The sequence below is a fragment of the Podarcis pityusensis genome (genome assembly GCF_964106645.2).
Source record: "Podarcis pityusensis genome assembly, chromosome: 13".
Classification (NCBI taxonomy): Eukaryota; Metazoa; Chordata; class Lepidosauria; order Squamata; family Lacertidae; genus Podarcis; species Podarcis pityusensis.
Window position 1 is genome coordinate 8,981,771 of NC_138038.1, and position 22,746 is coordinate 9,004,516.

Here is a 22,746-nt window from a genome sequence, read left to right on the forward strand (position 1 = left end):
CTCTGTTGTCATCCAGATTTGGTATTTTCAGGGAAATGGCCAGCCCGTTCCTTGAAATGTTTTAAGACAGCCCGGGATCCCTGATTTCATGGTTGCTGCCCTGAGGCACATGCTTTCAAAACTATATTAAAGACTATTGCATTGTTCTCTTGCTTTCCTAATTAGACACTAAAAAAAAAACACCTAAAGCAAAACTTAGCCCAATTACATGTCCTCATCCCCCCCCCCCCCAGATTTTAAAATACTAGATTAAGTTTATGACCACATGAAAGAGCTGCAGTGTAGTCCGTTGGCCTGCAGCCAGAATCCTCCTTGTATTAATTATGTAAATAAAAGTATACAAAATATACCTAGTTTTACTGGAAAATAGAGAAAATTAGCCATGGGGATGAGGTTTGGGTTTTCTTGAAAACACTGTAGCATGCTCTAAAAATTATTACAGTGGTACCTCGGGATGCAAACAGGATCCATTCTGGAGCCCCGTTCGCATCCTGAATAGAACGTAAGACGCGATGGCACATCTGCGCATGCGCATTATGTCATTTTGAGCATCTGCGCATGCGCGAGCGGCGAAACCTGGAAGTAACGCGCTCCGTTACTTCCAGGTTGCTGCGGAGCGCAACCCGAAAGCGCTCAACCTGAAGCACATTCAACCCGAGGTATGGCTGTATTATTATTTTCATCATCATTATTTATTATTTTCTATCAGAAGTGCATTTCACCCACATAATGTGGCACAATAGCTGTTGAGCTACGTTACCAGCATCTGATGTGCAGAAACGTCTGAGAATTTCTTGGCTTCCCCTTTAGATTCTTTGAGCAGAGAAGATGTAGGCAGTTTGAGTTGCTCATGGCTGGGGCGGAAGCAAAAGGTTCAGAGTTTCACAAAATTACTTGTGAAAGGCCTGTGGAATTTCATGGAGGTTGAGGCAAAAATCCTTGCCCCTTCCTTCTTCACTCCATCCTTTCCCAAACCTCCTAGTGAGTGAAAGTGTATGTGTGTTCTCCTCCTCCTCCTCTCCCCCCCCCTTACTACCTTTCTTCCCTAGGACTTTTCCCCTACTCTTTCTAGTGTTTAACCAGGCTCCACCATTCAGGCACTGCTGTTGCAAGTACTGCAGCAGCCTTTCCTTGGCCTGTGCTGAGAAAAGCTTACTGGAGGTGGATCTGGATAGCTGGAATGGCTGCTTTGTTTGCTTGTTAGGATAGTGCCATCCTTGGCCAAGCTAACCAGCTGTGTGGCTCTCTCTCAAATGCATTCAATGGAACATTGCAGCAGCCTTAGCTGTAGCCATAGAGTGAGGCACCAGGGCAGTAGGTCAGTGGCCGTACAGGTAAGCAGGAGCCTTGGAAGAGGGAGGGAACCTTAAAGAGTCACATCTTCACTCTGCCACATTTTAATTTATGTTAAACTTAGTTATGAAGCTATGTAGCATTATGGAATTTTATCAACTAGCTTGTATCTACTGGTTATTGACCAAAACACACACACAGAGAGAGAGAGAGAGAGAGAGAGAGAGAGAGAGAGAGAGTGCTTGTACAGATAGAAAAGGAAGAATGTGTCTTACATGCTCTCTACATTGAAGGAAAAGCATTTCCATATTCAGCATTTTTAAAGCAATGCATTCGGTATTAAGAGGCCCTACCTAACAAAGGAAAACATCTATACAGTGGTACCTCTGGATGCAAAGGGGATCCGTTCCGGAGCCCCGAACTCATCCTGAGCAGAACGCAACCCGTGGGTTGCGATTCGCCGTTTCTGCGCATGCGCGTGGCGTCATTTTGAGCATCTTCACATGTGCGAATGGCGAAACCCAGAAGTAACCCGTTCCGTTACTTCCGGTCGCCGAGGAACGCAACCTGAAAACGCTCAACCTGAAGCGTCTTTAACCCGAGGTATGATTGTAGTTATCAAAATCAGGTACTGAGAGCTTGGGGTTTTATTTTTAATTTTTGACTAAGTGGGATTTAAGTTTCTTTTATTTTGTCTCTAGGACATACACAAGAAGGTGATGTCCCTGCAGTTTAGTGAATGCCGCACTAAGATCCGCCATGTGGACGCTCATGCAACTCTGAACGATGGAGTAGTTGTGCAAGTCATGGGGGAGTTGACAAATAATGGGCAGCCAATGAGGAAATTCATGCAAACCTTTGTACTGGCTCCAGAAGTAAGTAACCACAGTGAACTTCAAGCAGCAGGGACCTAAACACGAGTTGAACCCAAATGATCGCCCTCACTTCAGAAACGTTTCAACCATCTGTGGCTGGAACAAATCTTCCTAGACTAAACATAGCACTTATTTCTGCAAGCTTGCTTTGGTCCCTCCACCAGCAATCTTATCTAGGTGTACATAGCTGCAATTATAGCTTCCAGGTAAAGGCCATTCATATATATGAGATGCCAAGTGTTCCAAATGAATTGAACATTATGGCTGAGAAGTCTTACATTTCGTGTCATTACATTGGTAGACACATGAATGCAAAAGGGAAAGGGCAACGGAATTTGAAAGCAATATGTAGCATTGCCAGAGAGTTAGTTAATCAACAGTTGAGTTGTTGTTGTTTTTACCCATGGTGTGTTTGTTTTTACAGGGATCTGTTCCAAATAAGTTTTATGTACACAACGACATATTCCGTTATGAAGATGAAGTATTTGGTGACTCTGAAGCTGAACTAGATGAAGGTAAGGGAATCGCTCAGAGTTGGGATGTAGGAAGCCCTGCTAGTTCAGACTAAAGGCCTCTCTGATCCAGCGTTCTGTTCTCCCAGCAGCCAAACGAGATACCTATAGGAAGTCCAAAAGCAGGACTTCAGGGGAGCAGCATGCTGGAACTCAGAAATTCAGGAGATGAACCTGAGCACAACTCACTGTGGAAACTGCATACAGTCATACCTCTAGTTGCGTTTGCTTCATGTTGCGAATTTTCGGGTTGCAAACACAGCAAACCCGGAGGCGTATACTTCCGGGTTTCACCGCACGCGCAGAAGCGTTCTGTGCGCTTTGCGCATGCGCAGAAGCGTTCTGTGTGCTTCACGCATGTGCAGAAGCGCTCTGTTGCGCTCCGCGCATGTGCAGAAGTGCTGCTCTAGTTGCAGACTTTTCAGGGTGCAAACGGCACCCCGGAACGGATTGTGTCCACAACTAGAGGTACCATTTTAGAGGCAATCCAAGCTGAGCTGGCACATATTTCCACAAACATTTTGTGCTCCAGGTCGAAGGAATAACACCCTAGCCTTTGAATAAAAGTATGCTTATCTGAGTGCTGCTCAGGTTAGTATCTGTGCTGGTGTGGCCTAATCCTGCTTGGGTTATTGTTGCCACAATCCAGCCTGGTAACAAGCCCTGCAAGCAATTTTGCACTTGGCAGGGCCTGACTAGATTATTCAAGATTCTAACCTTGCAGTTATTTGCCTGTTGCTATTCTGATCCAGTTCCCACAAAGGGCAATTTAAATGACGTTTGAATGAATCCGATTGATATTATCATGGCTGTTGTTGACCCCGGGGGGCTGACCATTCTGTTACCCTTTCATATAACTATCAACTTGACCGGAATTCTTTCTTTCAGTTTCCAGGAAAGATCAGAGAGGTGGCTGTTAGGAATAAATTGTAGTTGGGGGGAAAATTTTGTCTTGCTCTTAAAAAAGAGCAAGTCTCCTATGTGCAGACATGCAGTGGTGTGGGGGTGGTTAAGCTGAGCATTGCAGTAGTATTGTGCTGTGTGAGTCAGATTTCATTCAGAGACTAAGCACATGTTCCTTGAGAAAGATGAATGAGAGAAGGGAGCAGTGACTATACAGTGATGGAGGTGAAGCCAAAGAGAACTGCAATGTTCTGTGACACCTCTCTTCAGTAAACAGTCTATTTCCACAATTGTGCTTGTTGCTATTGAGTCGGCTACTTCCAACCTAAATTACTTTCCACCGTAGCCTCCACAGTTTGGAGGCTAGACTGGCTAAATGCAAAGAAAAGCTTGATGAGTCAAAGAAATAAAGGAATGTCAACTATTTTTGAATGGGAAGGAGTTCTGAAATAGAGCATGTGACTGACATATAAAGAGTACCAAATTTTGCTGCCCTGTGAATTGGAGGGTACTTGTTCATTGGTTTGTTGTTGTTTAGTCGTTTAGTTGTGTCTGACACTTTGTGACCCATTGACCAAAGCATGCCAGGCACTCCTGTCTTCCACTGCCTCCCACAGTTTGGTCAAACTCATGCTGGGAGATTCGCGAACACTGTCCAATCATCTCGTCCTCTGTCGTCTCCTTCTCCTTGTGCCCTCCATCTTTCCCAACACCAGGGTCTTTTCCAGGGAGTCTTCTCTTCTCATGAGGTGGCCAAAGTATTGGAGCATCAGCTTCAGGATCTGTCCTTCCAGGGAGCACTCAGGGCTGATTTCCTTCAGAATGGAGAGGTTTGATCTTCTTGGAGTCCATGGGACTCTCAGGAGTTTCCTCCAGCACCATAATGCCTCCACGGCATAGGTCATAGCTTCTCTCAGTTATTCAAGCCCCTTCGCCATGACAGGGCAGTGATCCATGAGGGAGTGTTCATTGGTTAAAAGACTTTAATATGTTAATCTAACTAACTAAGCATTGCCACTCTACTTCAGTCTGCACTGTTCCATATTACAGTGGACACTCAGGTTGCGAACGTGATCCATGCGGGAGGCACGTTCGCAACCTGCAGTGCCACGTCTGCGCATGCGCGGGTTGCGGTTCGGCGCTTCTGCGCATGCGCAAAGTGTGATTTAGCGTTTCTGCGCATGCGTGACCGCTGAAACCTGGAAGTAACCCGTCCCAGTACTTCCGGGTTTTGGCACGTCTGTAACCTGAAAAAATGCAACCTGAAGCGTCTGTAACCCAAGGTATGACTGTATATACAACGTTGTTGCTGTCAGTAAAGAGGCATATTCCTTTAAAAGTGCTGTTCTCCTGCTTAATTACCAATAGTTAAAATGACTTTCTCTCTAATGTTTTAGAGTCAGAAGATGAAGTAGAAGAAGAGCATGAAGAAAGGCAGCCGTCCCCTGAGCCAGCTCAAGAGAATGCAAGCAGTACTTATTACGATAATCACCCTGTAACGTAAGACAACTCTATATTCTTACATTGCAACCAGTCTATGCAAAATACGTTTCATTTTTTAAATTACATAAATTCCATTTTAACAATATTGAGACATCCTGTTTTCAGGTCTTTTATCTTTAGCCTGTGATGAAATCTAATGTATGGAACTTATAATCAAAAGGCGTTGAAAGGTTGTTCACGTTGTGTTTCTGAGCAACAACATACTCCCTCTGGAAGATTTTTGTAAGGATTATTGCCTTACAGTGATTCTTGTAGTGTAGAGAGAAATCAGAATAGAATTTATGTGAGGCATTAATGTGTAGTCTTCTTTTTAAATATTAGGCAGATGTCGTCTCGGTTGTCTTTTTAGTGCCTACTTGAAATCCATTTTAAGTAGAGATCTTTCCCACTCTGCTTCTGTGCTGGAGATGTTTTTTAGATGTTTTGTCAGTTGTGTGTGAGCTGCCCTGGCTTTGGGGAGGAAGGGTGTGACTGAGATACATATATAAAAGAAAATGCATTTCTCTTTTGGTTAATTTTACTTGTAACCAAAAATTACTGGCTTATGTGTGCAAGCAGTAAGTGCTAGGGCTGTAAGGGGATGAGGTAATTGATAAGGCAAACTTAATCCTTGGGAATCATCTAGGAAGGAAATGAATTTGTTAAACTGTGTTTCTTGGTGTGCACACTAGTGGAAGAATGGCTATGTAGTTTTTTTATGGCACTATAGGAATGATGGATTTGTCCAGCTATCAGTAGTCAAAGTTTAAGGGGCCAGTGAAATTGTGCTTCAACAGAAAAGAGTTTAGCAAAATCATGGATTGCAGGATGGTTGAGATGCATATGCAACATGGGGTAAAGGCTGGTAGGATGTACAGTCAGCTTTCCCCACCGATAGCTACCGTTGCTCATCGCCCTGATCTGGCCACAGTGATCCATGCGACGTTCACCTCCAGGCTTGATTATTGTAACTCGCTCTATGTGGGGCTGCCCTTGAAGCTGACCCAGAAACTCCAGCGGGTGCAGAATGCCGCGGCGAGGCTCCTTACGGGTCCTTGCCGCGGGATCACATTCATCCAGTGCTTTACCAACTGCACTGGCTCCCGGTGGAGTACAGGGTCAAGTTTAAGGTGCTGGTTTTGACCCTCAAAGCCCTATGCAGCCTAGGACCCACGTACCTACTGGACCGCCTCTCCTGGTATGCCCCATGGAGGACAAATAACAACACTCTGGAGGTCCCGAGCCTCAAGGAGGTTAGATTGGTTTCAACTAGGGCCAGGGCCTTTTCAGCTCTGGCCCCGACTTGGTGGAATGCTCTGTCTCATGAGACCAGGGCCCTGCGGGATTTGACATCTTTCCGCAGGGCCTGCAAGACAGAGCTGTTCCACCTGGCCTTTGGTTTGGACTTGGTCTGACCCTTACGTTTCCCTCCCCTTATGGTTTTGATTTATCAGCTACTTTAAAATGAGACTGCATTTTAAATTGCATTTTAACCTGTATTTTAAATTGGGGTTTTTTCCTTCTCCTTCCCCCTTTTTTGCCTATTATGTTTTTACTGTGATTTTATTGGTGTTAGCCTCCCTGAGCCCGGCTCTGGCCGGGGAGGGCGGGGTATAAGTATAATTTATCATTATTGTTGTTGTTATTAATATTGTTATTATTATTAGTCAGTATATCTGGTTCTGCTATCTGTTAGCATTTTAGAATTAATTTAGCTGCATCCAATTCTTCCAGTAATGGAATAGAAGAAACGTTGGAAGAATCTACTCATGAACCTGAGCCCGAGCTGGAATCTGAATCAAAAGCTGAGGAACTAAAACCTGAAGCAGAAGAAAAAAATATTGAAGAGCTAGAAGAAAAGTCTCCATCCCCACCTCCTGCAGAAACAGTTTCTCTACCACAAGAACCACCAAAGGTTGGTTAATTTTCGATGCTTCGTGTAACTAAACTGAAGATGGCTGTCAAACTCGGATTGTGAGGAAACCTGGGTAGCTATAATCACAAATAGAACTGGTGGGAGTAGATTTGGCGTTGAGTATTCAGTATAAATGAGTGTTCCCATTGCCCCGTCCATACAAATGGACATTCACATTACTTATAGTACAAAGCCAAATGAAAAATGTTTCTAATGGGTACTGAGGCTAGTAAAAGTATTTTAAGAACCTTCTTAAAAATAAAAACTCATTAGTACTGTTGATATAGGACAGCAAGTTTTTAACATAATTGATTCTTTACTGCTTTCTTACAATGTAAATTGAAATGCATCCAGTCTCATGATTCCCTTCCCTCCCAGTAGAAGGGGAAAATATTGCAGGCACTGTGTTCTGTTATGACAGCCTAATAATTTGAGAGCTTTGGGAAGAAGTCACAGTAAATTTACCCACAAGGTTATGATTTTGAGTACTTACACCTATTGCTTTTTAGCTATGACATATTTAGCTATTACAGAGTAATCATGTTTGGTGCCTCAGGAGAACATTCTATAAATCAGTTTGGATAGGTTCCATTCTATAAATAGGGATCACAACCAATTAGACCTGTTCCCTAATTGTGCCTACCTAACCTCTGGTATAAGATACTTTAAAAGTAAATAAAATACTTTAGTCCAAGTCATAAAGGCAACACTTGAAATAGTTAAAATAATTCCTGGTCCACTGACGAGCACAATTCAAACACTCTGAATTGTGCTTGTCAGTGGACCAGCAATCAGTTTTAACTGCTTCAAAACAGACAAGGTAAATTCCATATAACTGGTCCCAGTCAGTATTCTAACCTGTTTTGAATCATCTGAAGCTTTTGACTGTTCAAAGCACATCCAGTGCTTTACAGTAGTCTAAATGGGAAGTTACCAAGGGGATCTGCCTATTTCCTTTCTGGTGGGACCATAGCTGGCAAACCAGCCCAAGTTGGTAAAAGGCACTTCATGCTACAAATGCCACTGGGTTGTAAAAATTGAGAACAGAACCCAGTATCATCTCTAAACTGAATTTTCTTTTCTAGGGGGGAGAGGTCCTAGTTAGGGAAGACCCTGGTTGGTTCTGATTGCAGCTAATGACAGAAACGATATCGCATGCTACCACAGTTAAGACTGACAGGGAAAGTGTGAGGGAATTTGGTCCTGAGAGCAAAAGGATTGTGGATAGTCCCTGTGTTTGGCGTGTTTCCAGTCTCTGGGAATATTAAGTCTGTACTAGCCCCCCAAGAATGATAAAGCACGAAGAATGTACTCATACATAACTGCCCTCTCTTTCACCCCCGGTTAAGTGAGTATAGGATTACAGCCTAAGGTGATGAACATGATCTGTTGAAACGAATAGATAACTAAAATGGTAAAAACATTCACAATCTGTTTTGCTGGCATCGTATTATGATTGCACTTAATTCTGAGACTGTCTTGCCGTAGAACAAATGTTTCTATTGGTCTAGTTTTCCCATAAGAAATGTCCATGGTTTTCCATGATGAGCAGCCCAGGTTTGTTGCATTTCCTGCAGGCTTTCTCTTGGGCTTCAGTGACCAGTAAAAACCTGCCTCCTAGTGGTACTGTTTCTTCCTCTGGAATTCCACCCCATGTTAAAGCACCAGTCTCACAGGTAACCAGTCTGTGAACACCTTAGATTGTCTGCTTGTTTACATCTACAAACTGCTTCACTAACAAAGCAAGTTACAATTCCTCGAATTATGCCAATTGGCTGCTTAATATATATCCCAGCACCCTGTACCAACTTATGACTGTTTTGTAGACTGGTTCATTCATTTCTTACCAGCAGTGCTATTTTTCTAGAGAAAGGTGCTGGAACTTTCCATGAATGCCTCCCTTGTTCTCTTATAATGGCAGTGGCGCCCACTTGAGAGGTGCTGGAACTGAATTCTGGCAAGTTCCGGCTGAAAAAAAGCCCTGCTTACCAGTATTACTGTTACTCCTATTTCCAGAATGTTTGTGGCAGTGCGATATATAAGTTGTCTGGAACAAAGGTGTAGAAGGGATCCCTTGGGGATCATCCACACTTTCGTTTGAACCGTATTTTGAAAATCTGAGAAGTCTATGTGTGCATATTTCATTATTCAGGATATTATACCCAGTTACTTTCTTTAAAACAAAAAACTTCTTTATTTTTCTGTTTCAAAAAATACATATAATAAACAATCCCTGTATACCCCCAAGAAACATTCCATTCATAGGCAAAATAAATGATACAGTCAAACATTAAGCAGGTTTGTACAATAGTTTAGAGCTGATTATAGCAGTTAAGGGTCTTCTGCTCTCCGTCTTAACAGATTGTCCCAGAGTGAACCACGAGTAGTTGAAAAGGTAGTTGAGTTCATCTTTCTGCACCTTAAAATTACTAGAGAATGTTTTGTGGAGGACACGGAGATAGGTTTAAGCACAATGCTGCTGCTTTCCCCTTAAAAAAAAACTTAGCAAAACTGCATAAACACAGCTACCATACCAAGAGGCAAGGTGTAGAACCCAGCTCTGTTAGTAGACATTTAAAGATGTCACACTGGCAGCATAATCGGACCCTTTGACACTGCCCACTGTTGCAAGCTTAGTTGAAATGAACAGGGCAGTGGTTTTCAACCAGTGTGCTGTGGCACCTTGGGGTGCCTTGAATGACGGTCAGGGCTGCCACGGACAACACTGGCCTCTGTCCCTCTTTCCTTCCCTCTCACCGCTGATGTCCTCTTCTGTCTCTGCCTCCCAAAGGCTTGCACAGCTGTTTGTTGCAGCAGCCCTGGCTACTAGCTCCACAGGCGAATGGTGCCTCTGGGGCTGGCCAGGGGGTGCTGGTTTCCAGGAGCTGAGGCAGCTTCGGAGCAAGCAAGCAAGCAGTTCAGAGAGCCCAGCCAGCCAGTCCACCAGCCCTTGCTGTTGGAAATGGACAGACAAGTCCCAGGCCCCTGTGGAGCAATGTGAAGAGGCACCTCTCTTTGGGGGCAGCTCAGAGACCAGGGGCGGCAGCAGCGGCTGCCCGGAGGACTCCCAAGGAGAGGGGAGAGGAGAGGAGGCTGAGGGAACACTCCACAAGGAAGGGTTTTAAAAAAGGGTGAGGGGCTACCAGCTCTTCAGGCAAGGGGTGAGCCCCACAGGGGTGCCACAGATAGAATGTAGTTGGTCAAGAGAGCCATGAACTCAAAAAGGTTGAAAACCTTTACAGTAAAACATTGCTGGCAGTGTATATAAGATTTATAGTTTTCCCGAGTGTTAAAATCATTATGTGTAAAACCATCTATTGACATGGGCATAGGAGTTGTCTCCTGTGCCCATGTCATAAAATATTTGAGGGGGCCACCCCCCTCCCAAAATTGATGGGCATTGCCATTCAAATGGTGTGTGTCTGTTGTGTCATGTGATCGATTATGTGGGGTGGTGATTACCTGCCCACCCCTCAAAATATTTTACTCAAGTTGGCCTGGAGATGGCCTCTCTCACTAATGAGTCGGTAGGATTGGTTAATGTAGAAAGAAGCCACATGTTTTATTGCCATCAATCCCTTTAACACTGAATACCAACAGGAATGGAGTCAAAGTTGGGTCATTGAGAAATAAGAGGGAGGTATTTTGCTTGTAGAAATAAATAATAATAAATCCATTTAAAAACAAACACTCCCTAGCTTTAAAAGGTAGAGGGACCCCTGACCATTAGGTCCATTCATGACCGACTCTGGGGTTGTGGCGCTCATCTCACTTTATTGGCCGAGGGAGCCGGCGTACAGCTTCCTGGTCATGTGGCCAGCATGACTAAGCCGCTTCTGGCGAACCAGAGCAGCGCACAGAAACGCCGTTTACCTTCCCGCTGGAGCGGTACCTATTTATCTACTTGCACTTTGACATGCTTTCGAACTGCTAGGTGGGCAGGAGCAGGGACCGAGCAACGGGAGCTCACCCTGTCTCGGGGATTCGAACCGCCGACCTTCTGATCGGCAAGTCCTAGGCTCTGTGGTTTAACCCACAGCACCACCCGCGTCCCTATACTCGCTAGCTTTACAGTCTAACAAATTAATAAAGATACGGCACACAAGGGAAAGAGGGGATGAGGGTGGAAGAGGAATATAAAATTCGAAACCTAGGCCCCAATTTCTAGGCAGTTGTTCCTATATTGACCAGCTGGCTTAGTTCATAGCTCAGTGGCAGGAGGTGCCTGATGGAGCTTGGCCTCCAGCAAAGCAGATGACTTGCACCCGGCTTCCTGTCTCTCCCACCAAGGCACCAAGCTGGCCTTTCGCAGCAGAGCCAATGGGAGGAGCTCTGCTTCTCAGCTCTCCCAGTGCTTAAGCTGCTCTTTGATAGTAGCTCTCATGGCATGGTGCTTAAGAAGGCCCCTGACTTGGGGGGGGGGGCTTTTCAGGGTTGCCAGGGGCTGACCCTTGAAAACCCTCATCACCACTAGTGCTTTGGGCCTTAGCTAGTCTGAGTTCAGAACTACTCGATGTAGTTCAGAACTCGATTCAGTGCTCTGTTTTTCTGTTTTATAACAAAAAGTAAGCCCTACAGTCCTGGATTGGTACAGAGGAATTCATAAGTGGAATGTTTTTCCAACTACAAAACAAAACAAAACAAAAAACCCCAACAGCTTTATTCTGCATTTATGAGTTGCTCTGCTTCGGCTGCCCAAGTTACCTTTAGAATTTTTGCTAACCGTGCCTTTTCTCGTTCCAGCAAAGAGTAGAAACAAAACCTGAAACCCAGTCTCAACCTCCTCGTGTGCGTGAACAGCGTCCGCGGGAGCGGCCAGGCTTTCCCTCAAGGGGCCCCAGACCAGGTAAAAAAAAAAATCCAAGCACCAGTATTGCAAATTTGGCTTACAGTGGGTTTTCTGGGTTTTCCTTAGAAAATCAGGTCGTTCACCTGGTTTGACAGGTTGGATGGCCATCTGTTATGGATGTTTAGTTGAGATTCTTGCATTGCCGGGAGTTGGACTCGATGACTCTCAGGGACCCTTCCAACTCCACAATCCTATGATTCTGTGGCCTACCCTAAGTCCTCTAGCTTTAAATTTGAATGTGAAAGGCCCTTATGGCCTTGAAGGTACATGACAATTACACACATACACACAGAGAGAGGGCTTTTTCCCAAAGGTTTTTGCCAAGTAACAAGTGAACAGTTTCTGAAAATACGTTCTTTAAAAAAAGCCCACCTGTTTTCCTCTAAGAACAACAAGAAAACACATCCAGCTAAATCTGAACTTGACTATTTACCTATCTTAAGTTAATAAATAGGCATTTCCATTTCTGCTGGAGTTCCTCTTCTAGTTCCATTTGCAGTCTTCTCTTTTGCAGTGTTCCAAGTGTGCTCTCTAACTTCCACAGTGCTCCAGCCCCTTTTATAGTACTTCAGTGCTCTATCTTTGCTCTTTTTAATTCCCTCGTCCTTCTCTCTCTCTCTCTCTCTCTCTCTCTATATATATATATACAGTCATACCTTGGGTTAAAGACGCTTCAGGTTAAATCCTTTCAGGTTGCGTCCCGCGGCAACCCGGAAGTAACGGAATGGGCTACTTCTGGGTTTCGCCGCTCGCACATGCGCAGACACTCAGAATGATGTCACGCGCATGTGCAGACGTGGCAAATCACGACCCGCGCAGACGCGGGTTGCGTTCACATCCAGAGGTACCACTGTATATATATATATATAATGTTACTTCAACTTTCTCTCCTAACCTTTTAGCCTGCCAGAAAGGGAATAGAATCCAGGATAAGTTTCTAGTCGTTGATACCTGTTAGGTTTCTCTCTTGCCTCCCCTTAAAACTTTCAGGCTTCATTTTCTCCTAACTGTGAAGTCCCCGGCTGAATTTTGACATTCCTGGTTACAACAGATAATAAGCAAAGACAGCATCCATTTTATGAAATAGAACTGAACATGGGATTGAATCCAGAGTTCATTCTCGACAGCAGGAACATTCCATATGTTTGTAAGCTGACTGCTGTTTGTGTCCTGGTTTTGTATGAATGCAGGTCGAGGAGATATGGATCAAAATGAATCAGACAATCGACGAATAATTCGCTATCCGGATAGTCATCAGCTCTTCGTTGGCAATTTACCACATGATATTGACGAGAATGAACTGAAAGAGTTTTTCATGAGTAAGTGGCACATAAGTGAAGCTTGAGGTGGTGGGGATTCTTGCTAGTCACATATTAAGTTACCTCTCTAATTAGCATTGCTGAAATTGCCTTCTGAGTAAACTGACTTGCTGCCTAATAGATGTCATACATTTTCCCATAACCATCTACACCCTGCTTTCACAGGCTTTGGGAATGTTGTGGAACTTCGCATCAATACTAAAGGTGTTGGAGGAAAACTCCCAAACTTTGGCTTTGTGGTGTTTGATGACTCTGAGCCAGTTCAGAAGATTTTATTGGCAAAAGTAAGTAATCTACCCTAGTCACCATGTGATAAACTAGTGTTAGATTCTGTTTTCATTATGACACATTGAATTCTGCTGTCTTAGACTTTTGTAAGTCCCCACCCACTTAACATTCATCCATCAATGGAATAAGACAGTGAAAGACCGGGCTTAAAAGCCTTTCTCCTTGAGGTGCTATTGGGGGGGGGGGTTGTAGGTAAGTGTTCTGTTTGGAAAAAGCTTAATAATGCTATTTTCCACTTGCAGCCTGAAGTGATAAGAGTCCATTCTGTCAGGGGGGTGGGGAGTGTTGGAACCGAGGGGTGAAAAGCCAGCTGGCTCGGCCATCTCCCTCTCAGCCTTGCCGCTGTGGAGATCCATCAGTCATCCTCCTCCGACGTGCTTCTGCGACTCAAGTTGCGGTGCATGCTGGAGCACATATTACTCAGCAGAGTAATCACACAACAGAATCAGGCCTGAGGCGTGGATACGATACTAAGCTATGCATTTATTATACATAAATCAGGACCAAGAAAAACATGGCCTCTCTCCTTGTTCTTCTCAGGGAGAGAGAAAACAAAAGCAATACACAGCGGAAGTTCCGCTCACGCCAGCAATCCGTGCTGGAATGTAAACAGACGTAACAATCCCACATATCTGCAGCTCAGGAGGAGTGTAATCCCAACAGGGTGAGGATCTGGCTGTAGGCCTGTTCAGATGGCACTTGCCTGTCTTTTGTAGATCAATACTTCACAGTGAAGTCTAGGAACAAGTTTTGCACTTCCTCGCCTTCCTCCCCACTGCACATTTATTGTAGTGGCTTTAAAACAAACAAACGGGGATCTCCCTAACTCCGCAATCCAGACCTCAATTAAAAGAAGGATTTGAATTGAAAGTTTATGAAGAGGCCACAGTTAATGCATAGCAAGCGATAGCTGAACTGATGAGAGGCAAAGTGCAGTGTAAACCAGTCCCTAGTTAATGTAATAGTGAAAATAATCCTCTCCTATCCGAAAATAGGTCACAGCTATTTGTTTGCGACACCACTGAATACTGAGAGTGTTCTAAATTGCAAAGTGTTATTACTGAAAATTACCGCTCTTGAAAGGAGTGAATTTGAGGGCATAACTTTAGATGAGGCACAAAACGGTTGATTAGAACGCATACAGAATTACAATGTACGGTAGAAAGCGGCAAGAGAATAACTTCACAATATTTCAAGATAACAGGAAGTGTCAGGGAACTGCCATCGGAAGGAAGGGAAGTGAAAGGGCTCACACAGGTTGGGAGAGACTCAGCAGCTGAAGAGGGAACCAGTAGGGGGAGAGGAGCTGAGCTGAGGGAAAGGGAGCTGGAGGGATGGCTCAGAGACACTTCCAGCGAAAACAGTGGGGAGGTTTCAGGACCTCCTGTAGGGACACCCACTCCTCGCCGGAAACTGTCACGCAGAGAGTCCAGAAGACGTGTTTCCGTTAAGGAGCTTTTATGTTGGAAGCGATTCCGAAAGCAACCACTGTCGGAATCTGCCAGCGACTGACGGAGCCATGTTTAAGGGGCTCCGTTACAGACAGAGGTTTGCAAACTTGACCAAACTCTGAGGGACTAGGATTTTACACACAAGCAGCTCATCGTCCCATCACAGCATTCCGACAGTCTTCGTGAGCAGCTTGTGCAGGAGAAGGCATCATGAGCAACCCAGCCGGAACCGGAGAAGCAGGAGCTGGAGCGGGTCCAAGCCTGGAAGAAAGGTACCGGGTGTTGGAGGTCCAGCTAGCGCTGCAGACGGCGAGGCTTGAGGAGAGGAGGGCTCAGGATGCAGACAAAAAGGGGAAAGACACCCAGCTCGTCAGAAAGGTACCAGGATTGGTGCAGAAGTTTGGGGGGGAGCCCAAAGACTATCATGGCTTTCGGACAGAGATGCAATATGCCCTCAATCTGCAGTTTGATGAATTCCCTGACGAGGAATCACGAGTGGCTTTCGTGATTGGGCATCTTGAAAAGGGGGCGAGAGACTGGGTTAGACCCCTGATGGCAGCGAATAGTGACGTCCTAAAGGACACGATGAAGTTCTTTCGCGCCATGGATCTGATGTTTTCCAGCGATATTGAACAGGGAGTGGTCCGCAGACAGTTAATGGCTTGCAAACAGGGGAGCCGATCTGTCCGTGAGTACTGGACTGAGTTCACCATGTTGATCCATAAATTGGGGTGGGATCTATCGGCGGAACCCATTCAAATGCTCTTTGAAGAAGGGCTTTCTTCGGCTGTGAAAGACGAACTTTCCCGGGCGCCCAGGGCGGAGTCTATGGACCAGCTGACCAAATCAGCGCTGACCATAGGAGCGCGCCAGGAGGCGAGAGCATTGGAGAGGCGGGAAGGGAAGGGGGAACGTTGGAAGGAGTTCCGCATTCCAGACATTCCAGAGCCAACTTTCCCGCCGGCAGAGCCGATGGAAATCGGAACAGCGCGCGCGCGCGCAGTTTCAAAGCCCAGTGAGGGGGGAAAGAAGGAGGGAAAAGGCGCCCGGAAATGCTATCTCTGCCAACAGCCAGGTCACTTTGCCAGAGTCTGCCCCCAGAGGAAGGAATGGCAAGGGATGGTAGGAGCTGTGGAGGGAAGAGAGGAAGAAATACCGAAGCAAGTAAAAGCCAACGCCTGGCTGCCACCGTCGGGGCACAGCAGCCAGGCCAAAGAGCAGTGAAAGTGCCCACGCCAGAACCTCCTAAACCCGCCCTAGTGATAGAAGTGGCGCTAGAGCTGCCAAACGGACACCCTCTAAAGATAAAGGCGCTGTTGGACTCAGGCAGCTCCTGCAATTTCATGAGCAAAGAGTTTGCAGCTGAACACCAGATACAGACGATCCCTTTAAGCAACCCCCTGCAGGTGACCACGATCGATGGCAGGGAGCTGTTGGGAGGAGAAGTCAGCTTGCAGACCGTCCCAATGATAATGAAGGTGGCAAGGCACACCGAACTGATAGCGTTTAATGTGGCCACCTTGGGAGGAGCTCCCATTATATTGGGGATGAGCTGGCTAGCGTTACATGATCCGCTGGTGGGCTGGCATCAGAGAGTGGTTTCTTTTGGTTCAGCACATTGCTTAGAACACTGCAAAGAGGGAAAGGGTTTGGCAGGGGCCCAAGCCACCCTAGCAGGGACTGAAGTAACGGAGAACGTGAAGGTACCACGACAATACGCAGATCTCCGTGACGTCTTCAGCGAAAGGGAAGCTGACCAACTACCCCCGCATAGACCCTTTGACTGTCAAATCAATTTACTCCCTGGGGCACAGCTCCCTGTAGGCAAGCTGTACGCCATGTCAGACAGAGAGATGCAGGAGCTAAGAGAGTTCATTGACAAGAACCTGAAGAGAGGGTTCATCAGAGAGTCCAGGGCGGTGGGGGGCAGCCCAGTGTTTTTTGTGGATAAAAAAAAACACGAACAAGCCGAGGCTTGTGTGTGACTTCAGGGCCTTAAATGCAGTGTCAGAACCAGTGGCTTTCCCTATGCCCAGGATTGACGACATTTTGACAAGGGTCAGGAAGGGAAAGATTTTTACTAAACTGGACCTAAGGGGGGCGTACAACCTGATACGAATAAGGAAGGGGGATGAATGGAAAACCACCATGTTCACCCCTTTGGGGGCATTTGAATATTTAGTTATGCCCTTCGGCCTACAAGGAGGCTCCGCGTGCTTTCAATCGTTTATGAACCACGTCCTGGGGCCTTTGCTTTACAAGAATTGTGTGGCCTTCTTAGACGACGTGTTGGTGTATTCTGAGAATGAGGAGCAGCATGTGAGAGACGTCAGAGAAGTGTTGAGCAGGCTGCAAGCCAACCAGCTGTGGGTGAAACTGGAGAAGTGTCAGTTTCATACCAAGGAGGTGGAATTCCTGGGGTATCGCCTGTCAGACAAGGGATTGGCCATGGATCCCGGCAAGGTCCAGGCGGTGCTGGAATGGAAAACACCCAAAACAAGGAAGGATGTGCAGAGGTTCCTAGGATTTGGGAACTTCTATCGTAAGTTCATCCGAAACTTTGCCCACCTGACGGCGCCCATTACGGACTGTCTCAGCAGTAAGAAGAAGTTCGTTTGGACTGAGGAGGCGGAGCGAGCATTTGAGGAACTAAAAAGGGCCTTCGCCTCGGAACAACAACTCCTGCATGTGGATTTACAAAAACCGATGAGAGTGGAAACTGACGCATCAGACAGAGCTATTGGGGCGGTGCTTCTGCAGCCAGGGAAGGAGGAGTCAGAGTGGAGACCGTGTGCCTTTTTTTCGCGAAAGCTGAACAAATCCGAGAGGAACTACACGGTGTATGACCGAGAACTACTAGCCATTCATGAGGCGTTCCGGAGATGGAGGCACCTGCTAATTGGCGCACAACATAAGGTGCAAGTGTGCACTGACCACAAGAACCTAGAGTATTGGAGGACGGCACGAGTGCTCAACCAACGGCAAGTGAGATGGGCCCAGGAGTTCTCCAAATTTAACTTTGAGATTTGTTACGTGCCAGGCCCAGAGAACATTAGGGCGGACGCTCTCTCACGCAAACCTGAATATTTGGAGGGGGAGGGAGCACCCGAAGAGAGACATGTCATTCCAGAGGACCGCTGGGTGTGTGGGGCGGCATTGGTGGGACAAAGAGAACTGGTAGAGGAAACAGAGAACGATGAATACGCCCAGAATAAGCTCAGAGGTCTTAGGGGTGAGGGAGAGGAACCAGGGGGTTTCGAGGAAAGAAATGGAGCTTTGTATTACAAAGGGGCACTGTATATCCCTGAAGGAGACTTAAGGGGGAGGGTACTCAAGCAGTTGCACGACAGCCCCACGGCGGGGCATTTTGGACAACACAAAACCATGTGGTTGGTCACCAGGGAATTTTGGTGGCCTAAGGTGAGGGAAGATGTACGGGAGTATGTAAGAGGGTGTGAGCAATGCCAGCGAGCCAAAGGGGAGAGGCGGGCACCGGCGGGGCTATTAGAACCCTTACCAACCCCAGAACGACCTTGGGAGGCAGTGTCGATAGATTTTATGACTGATCTGCCGAAGTCCAAGGGGAAAACAGCCATCATGGTGGTGGTAGACCTACTAACAAAGATGTGCCACTTTGTAGCCTGCTCGCATGCAGTCACGGCGGAAGAGACAGCGAAGTTATTTGTAGAACACATTTTTAGGTTGCACGGTGTGCCATTGAGGGTGGTCTCAGACCGAGGAAAACAATTTACTTCCAGGTTCTGGAGGAAGCTCATGAGCTTACTGCAGGTGGAGGTCAACTTTTCGACTGCCCGGCACCCTGAAACCAACGGGCAGGCGGAAAGAGCAAACGGGGTCCTCCAGCAATACCTGAGGTGTTATGTCAATGACAGAGAGAATGACTGGGTAGAAAAGTTGGCGCTGGCGGAATTTGCCTACAACAATGCCGAGAATGTGTCCACAGGGATGAGCCCCTTCTTGGCTAATTATGGGTGTCATCCCAGGGCTTTCCCAGGGGGAGAAGGGGAGAGATGGGGTGTCCCGGCAGCCGAGCATTTTGTAGAAGAAATGGAAGCAATCCATCGTCAGCTCCAACTCAACTTAGAAAGGGCGAAGGAAGAATACAAGAGGCAGGCAGACAAGAACCGAAGGGAAGGTGAAACCATAAGGGTGGGAGATAGGGTGTGGCTGTCAACCCAAGGGTTGCCGTTCAAAGGAGGTTGTAAGAAATTAAGACCCAGGAGATTGGGTCCCTTTGAGGTCATTCAACAGGTCAACCCAGTGGCTTTCAGGCTCCGGTTACCCAACCACATGAAACTGCACCCAGTATTTCACAGGTCGTTACTGTCACCGTATGAGGGGGGACGAGAAGGGATGGCCACTCGGGGACCGGTCATAGAAGAAAGGGAATGCAGCAGCCATGTGGCAGAAATCCTCGACGCCAGATGGAAGGGGGATCAGGTGGAGTATTTGGTAGCGTGGGAAGGAGAACCGGAGTCAGAAAACACTTGGGTAATGGCAGAAGATATCAATGACGAGGTATTGATAGAAACGTTCCATCAAAGGTTCCCAAGGAAACCTCAGCCTGTGGAGAGGTTCCGGAGGGAATACTTTGGGACCACCGATGAGGAGGAGGAGTTGGAAGGATTCTCGGAATCGGAAGGGGAAGGGGAGATGGACTCTGAGGAGGAGGAGTACTTCGAGACCAGGAACCGCAACAGGTGGAGAGAAGTGTTCGGGACATCGGAAGATGAAGGAAGTTCATTCCGGGGTTTTGCCTCCTCACCGCCCGTAGAGGAGGGGGCGAGAGGGGATGAAAGGGGCCCTGGAGGGGAGGTGGATGTCAGGGAACTGCCATCGGAAGGAAGGGAAGTGAAAGGGCTCACACAGGTTGGGAGAGACTCAGCAGCTGAAGAGGGAACCAGTAGGGGGAGAGGAGCTGAGCTGAGGGAAAGGGAGCTGGAGGGATGGCTCAGAGACACTTCCAGCGAAAACAGTGGGGAGGTTTCAGGACCTCCTGTAGGGACACCCACTCCTCGCCGGAAACTGTCACGCAGAGAGTCCAGAAGACGTGTTTCCGTTAAGGAGCTTTTATGTTGGAAGCGATTCCGAAAGCAACCACTGTCGGAATCTGCCAGCGACTGACGGAGCCATGTTTAAGGGGCTCCGTTACAGACAGAGGTTTGCAAACTTGACCAAACTCTGAGGGACTAGGATTTTACACACAAGCAGCTCATCGTCCCATCACAGGAAGCAGTGCTATTTTTCTAGAAAAAGAGGTGCCAGAACTCACGATGAACACCTCCCTCGTTCTCTTAGAATGGGAATGGCACATACCTGAGTTCTGGCTGACAGACCCTGACGGGAAGTCATATTCTTGTAATTATTATTTTTTTAATGACCAGTTGCTTACTGTGTTTGGATAATCAGCTCAATTGAGAATTGGCCATCCTTGCACCCAGATCCTAGACCTGAAGAAAGGAGTGATCTGGGATAACTAAGAACATGCATTGCTTCTAAAGTGGAGTTTTGTAAGGAATGTTCAAAGTATGGCAGCTTCTGCCTCACGGGGTCTCTGCCATGGGAGCATATTCACCCAGTGCTTTTCCAGCTGCACTGGCTCCCAGTGGAGTACAAGGTCAGATTTAAGGTGCTGGTTTTGACCTTTAAAGCCCTTCACGGCCTAGGACCCTCGTACCTACGGGACCGCCTCTCCCAGTATGCCCCACGGAGGACCTTAAGGTCCATAAATAGCAACACCCTAGTGGTCCCGGGCCCTAAGGAAGTTTGATTAGCCTCAACCAGAGCCCAGGGCCTTTTCAACACTGGCTCCGGCCTGGTGGAACGCTGTCTCATGAGACCAGGGCCCTGCGGGATCTGCTTTCTTTCCGCAGGGCCTGTAAGACAGAGTTGTTCTGCCTGGCCTTTGGCTTAGAATCAATTTGATTCCCTCCCCCTCTTCCTTTTTTCCTTTCTCCTCCTGTGAAGGGGCTGCATCCTAATGTTTTAATGTTGTATTTAATCTTGTTTTTAAAGTTGCATTTCAATCAACTTGTTTTTATTATTGGTTGTTAGCCGCCCTGAGCCCGGTCTTGGCTGGGGAGGGCGGGGTATAAATAAAATGGATTATTATTATAGATTTCTGCCATCCATACAAACGTTGTCACAGATGGTGCAAAATAACATCCACTGGGTCTGTGTATTGTAGCTAGCAAGATAACAGTAATAAGAATTGCTAATGATATGAAAACCTGAATACTAACTAGCATTGTGATTGACACACTCTAAAGAAACGATGCGTTCTGATCTGGTCTGCCAATGACTGTCAGCAGTTAGGTTAGCTATGCACACTCAGTGCACTAATGTTGCATGCATGACATGGAGATGATGATGATGATGATGATTATACCCAGCCACTCTGGGAGCCTTCTGCATATGTTCTACTAAGTGAGCTAATGAACCTCTTTGGACACTATAAAACTAGCTAAGCTTTTGGTATTAACGCTTTATCTTCTCCTTCCCTCCCCGCCCTTTCAAGCCTGTTATGTTTCGTGGTGAAGTGCGCTTGAACGTAGAAGAAAAAAAGACCAGAGCTGCTCGTGAAAGGGAGACCCGAGGTGGTGGCGATGACCGCAGAGATATCCGGCGCAACGACCGAGGTCCAGGGGGTCCACGTGGCATTGTGGGTGGTGGAATGATGCGAGACCGCGATGGAAGAGGGCCTCCTCTAAGGGGTGGCATGGCCCACAAACTTGGCTCCGGAAGAGGAACTGGGCAGATGGAAGGCCGGTTCACAGGTCAACGTCGTTGAAGACCCAAATGTTGGCAGGCAGTCTTGGCAGTGATACATTATTCGTCGTGTTTGCATTCTTGTTAATTTTCTGGCTTTGGAATGTAACACAGCCTTTTTGATCATTTCTTTGATGTGAGAAACATCCTTTGGTTACCAGTTAAATTGAGGTGGACGTTCTTTCCCCAATTTCACAAAGAAGTCACACTGTTAACGTATAACTTAGACTTGGAGATTAAGAACTGAGAAATGACCATTTAAACTTTCTGCAGCAACAACTTAAAAAAAAAAAAAAAGGACAAGGGCGTGCCTAATTTGAGTTAAGGTCCTTTCAGTAAAACAAAACAAAAAAAAAGCACCCTCCTGCTACACATTTTGTGTAAGTGTTACTGTTTCTGCCTATTACTGTTGGAAACGCAACTAGTGCAATCTTTGCAATTGGAGAAGCTTACCCTTTTTTCCCCTTACAGAACAGTTGGCTCCAAACAACTCACGTTTTTACGAACTCAAAAGCGCACTAATGGGTATTTGACTCCTTTTACGTTGACATCTGCTGAAAGCAGCAAGGAAAAAGTAGCTTGTGAAACGATGTAGGCATCTGCTCTGCTTGCTCTCTGACCAATATATGTACACACACACAAACCTTAACGAGACTACAAGTATGTTCCAGAAGGAAACCATTTAGCTGTAAACACAGATGTAAAAACTTCAAAAATCATAGTCCTGAATACGAAACAAGTTTGGTTTTTGTTTTTTTAAAAAAAGGATTTAATGAGCTCCCCCGCCTTTCTCCAGAACAGGGATCCCTAACCGCTCAACACACTCCTTCTCCCCTTTCCCCTTTCTGTAAGCAGTGTACAGTGAAAAATTGTCTCTACTGTATTGAGGTCTCTGGTAATGTAATAAGCATGATGGTGCCTTCTGTTAAATACATCATTCCAGTGTTGCTGGTGATTTTGTACAGTATAGTGGTATGAATGACTGTGCTGCAAAACTTTTAACAGCTGTAAAAAAAAAAAATGTTTATAAAATCATTGTATAAAAATTGCAGTATCTTTAAATCGGTAAA

The 22,746-nt window shown here is 46.3% G+C and overlaps 1 protein-coding gene across 2 annotated transcripts in view; it reads left to right on the forward strand.

Moving 5' to 3' along the window:
• Nucleotides 1-22,746, forward strand: part of G3BP2 (G3BP stress granule assembly factor 2) — a 37,222-nt gene extending 14,476 nt beyond the window's left edge. The window contains exons 4-12 of one of the 2 annotated variants that reach the window (XM_080976859.1): nucleotides 1,995-2,168; nucleotides 2,593-2,683; nucleotides 4,981-5,083; nucleotides 6,800-6,980; nucleotides 8,558-8,656; nucleotides 11,724-11,826; nucleotides 13,020-13,148; nucleotides 13,314-13,432; nucleotides 21,426-22,746. In XM_080976859.1, coding sequence (XP_080832985.1) covers nucleotides 1,995-2,168; nucleotides 2,593-2,683; nucleotides 4,981-5,083; nucleotides 6,800-6,980; nucleotides 8,558-8,656; nucleotides 11,724-11,826; nucleotides 13,020-13,148; nucleotides 13,314-13,432; nucleotides 21,426-21,698 — 1,272 coding nt within the window. In that variant the 3' untranslated portion in view covers nucleotides 21,699-22,746. The remainder of the gene's footprint in view (nucleotides 1-1,994; nucleotides 2,169-2,592; nucleotides 2,684-4,980; nucleotides 5,084-6,799; nucleotides 6,981-8,557; nucleotides 8,657-11,723; nucleotides 11,827-13,019; nucleotides 13,149-13,313; nucleotides 13,433-21,425) is intronic. The other variant, XM_080976860.1, reaches the window with a different exon arrangement.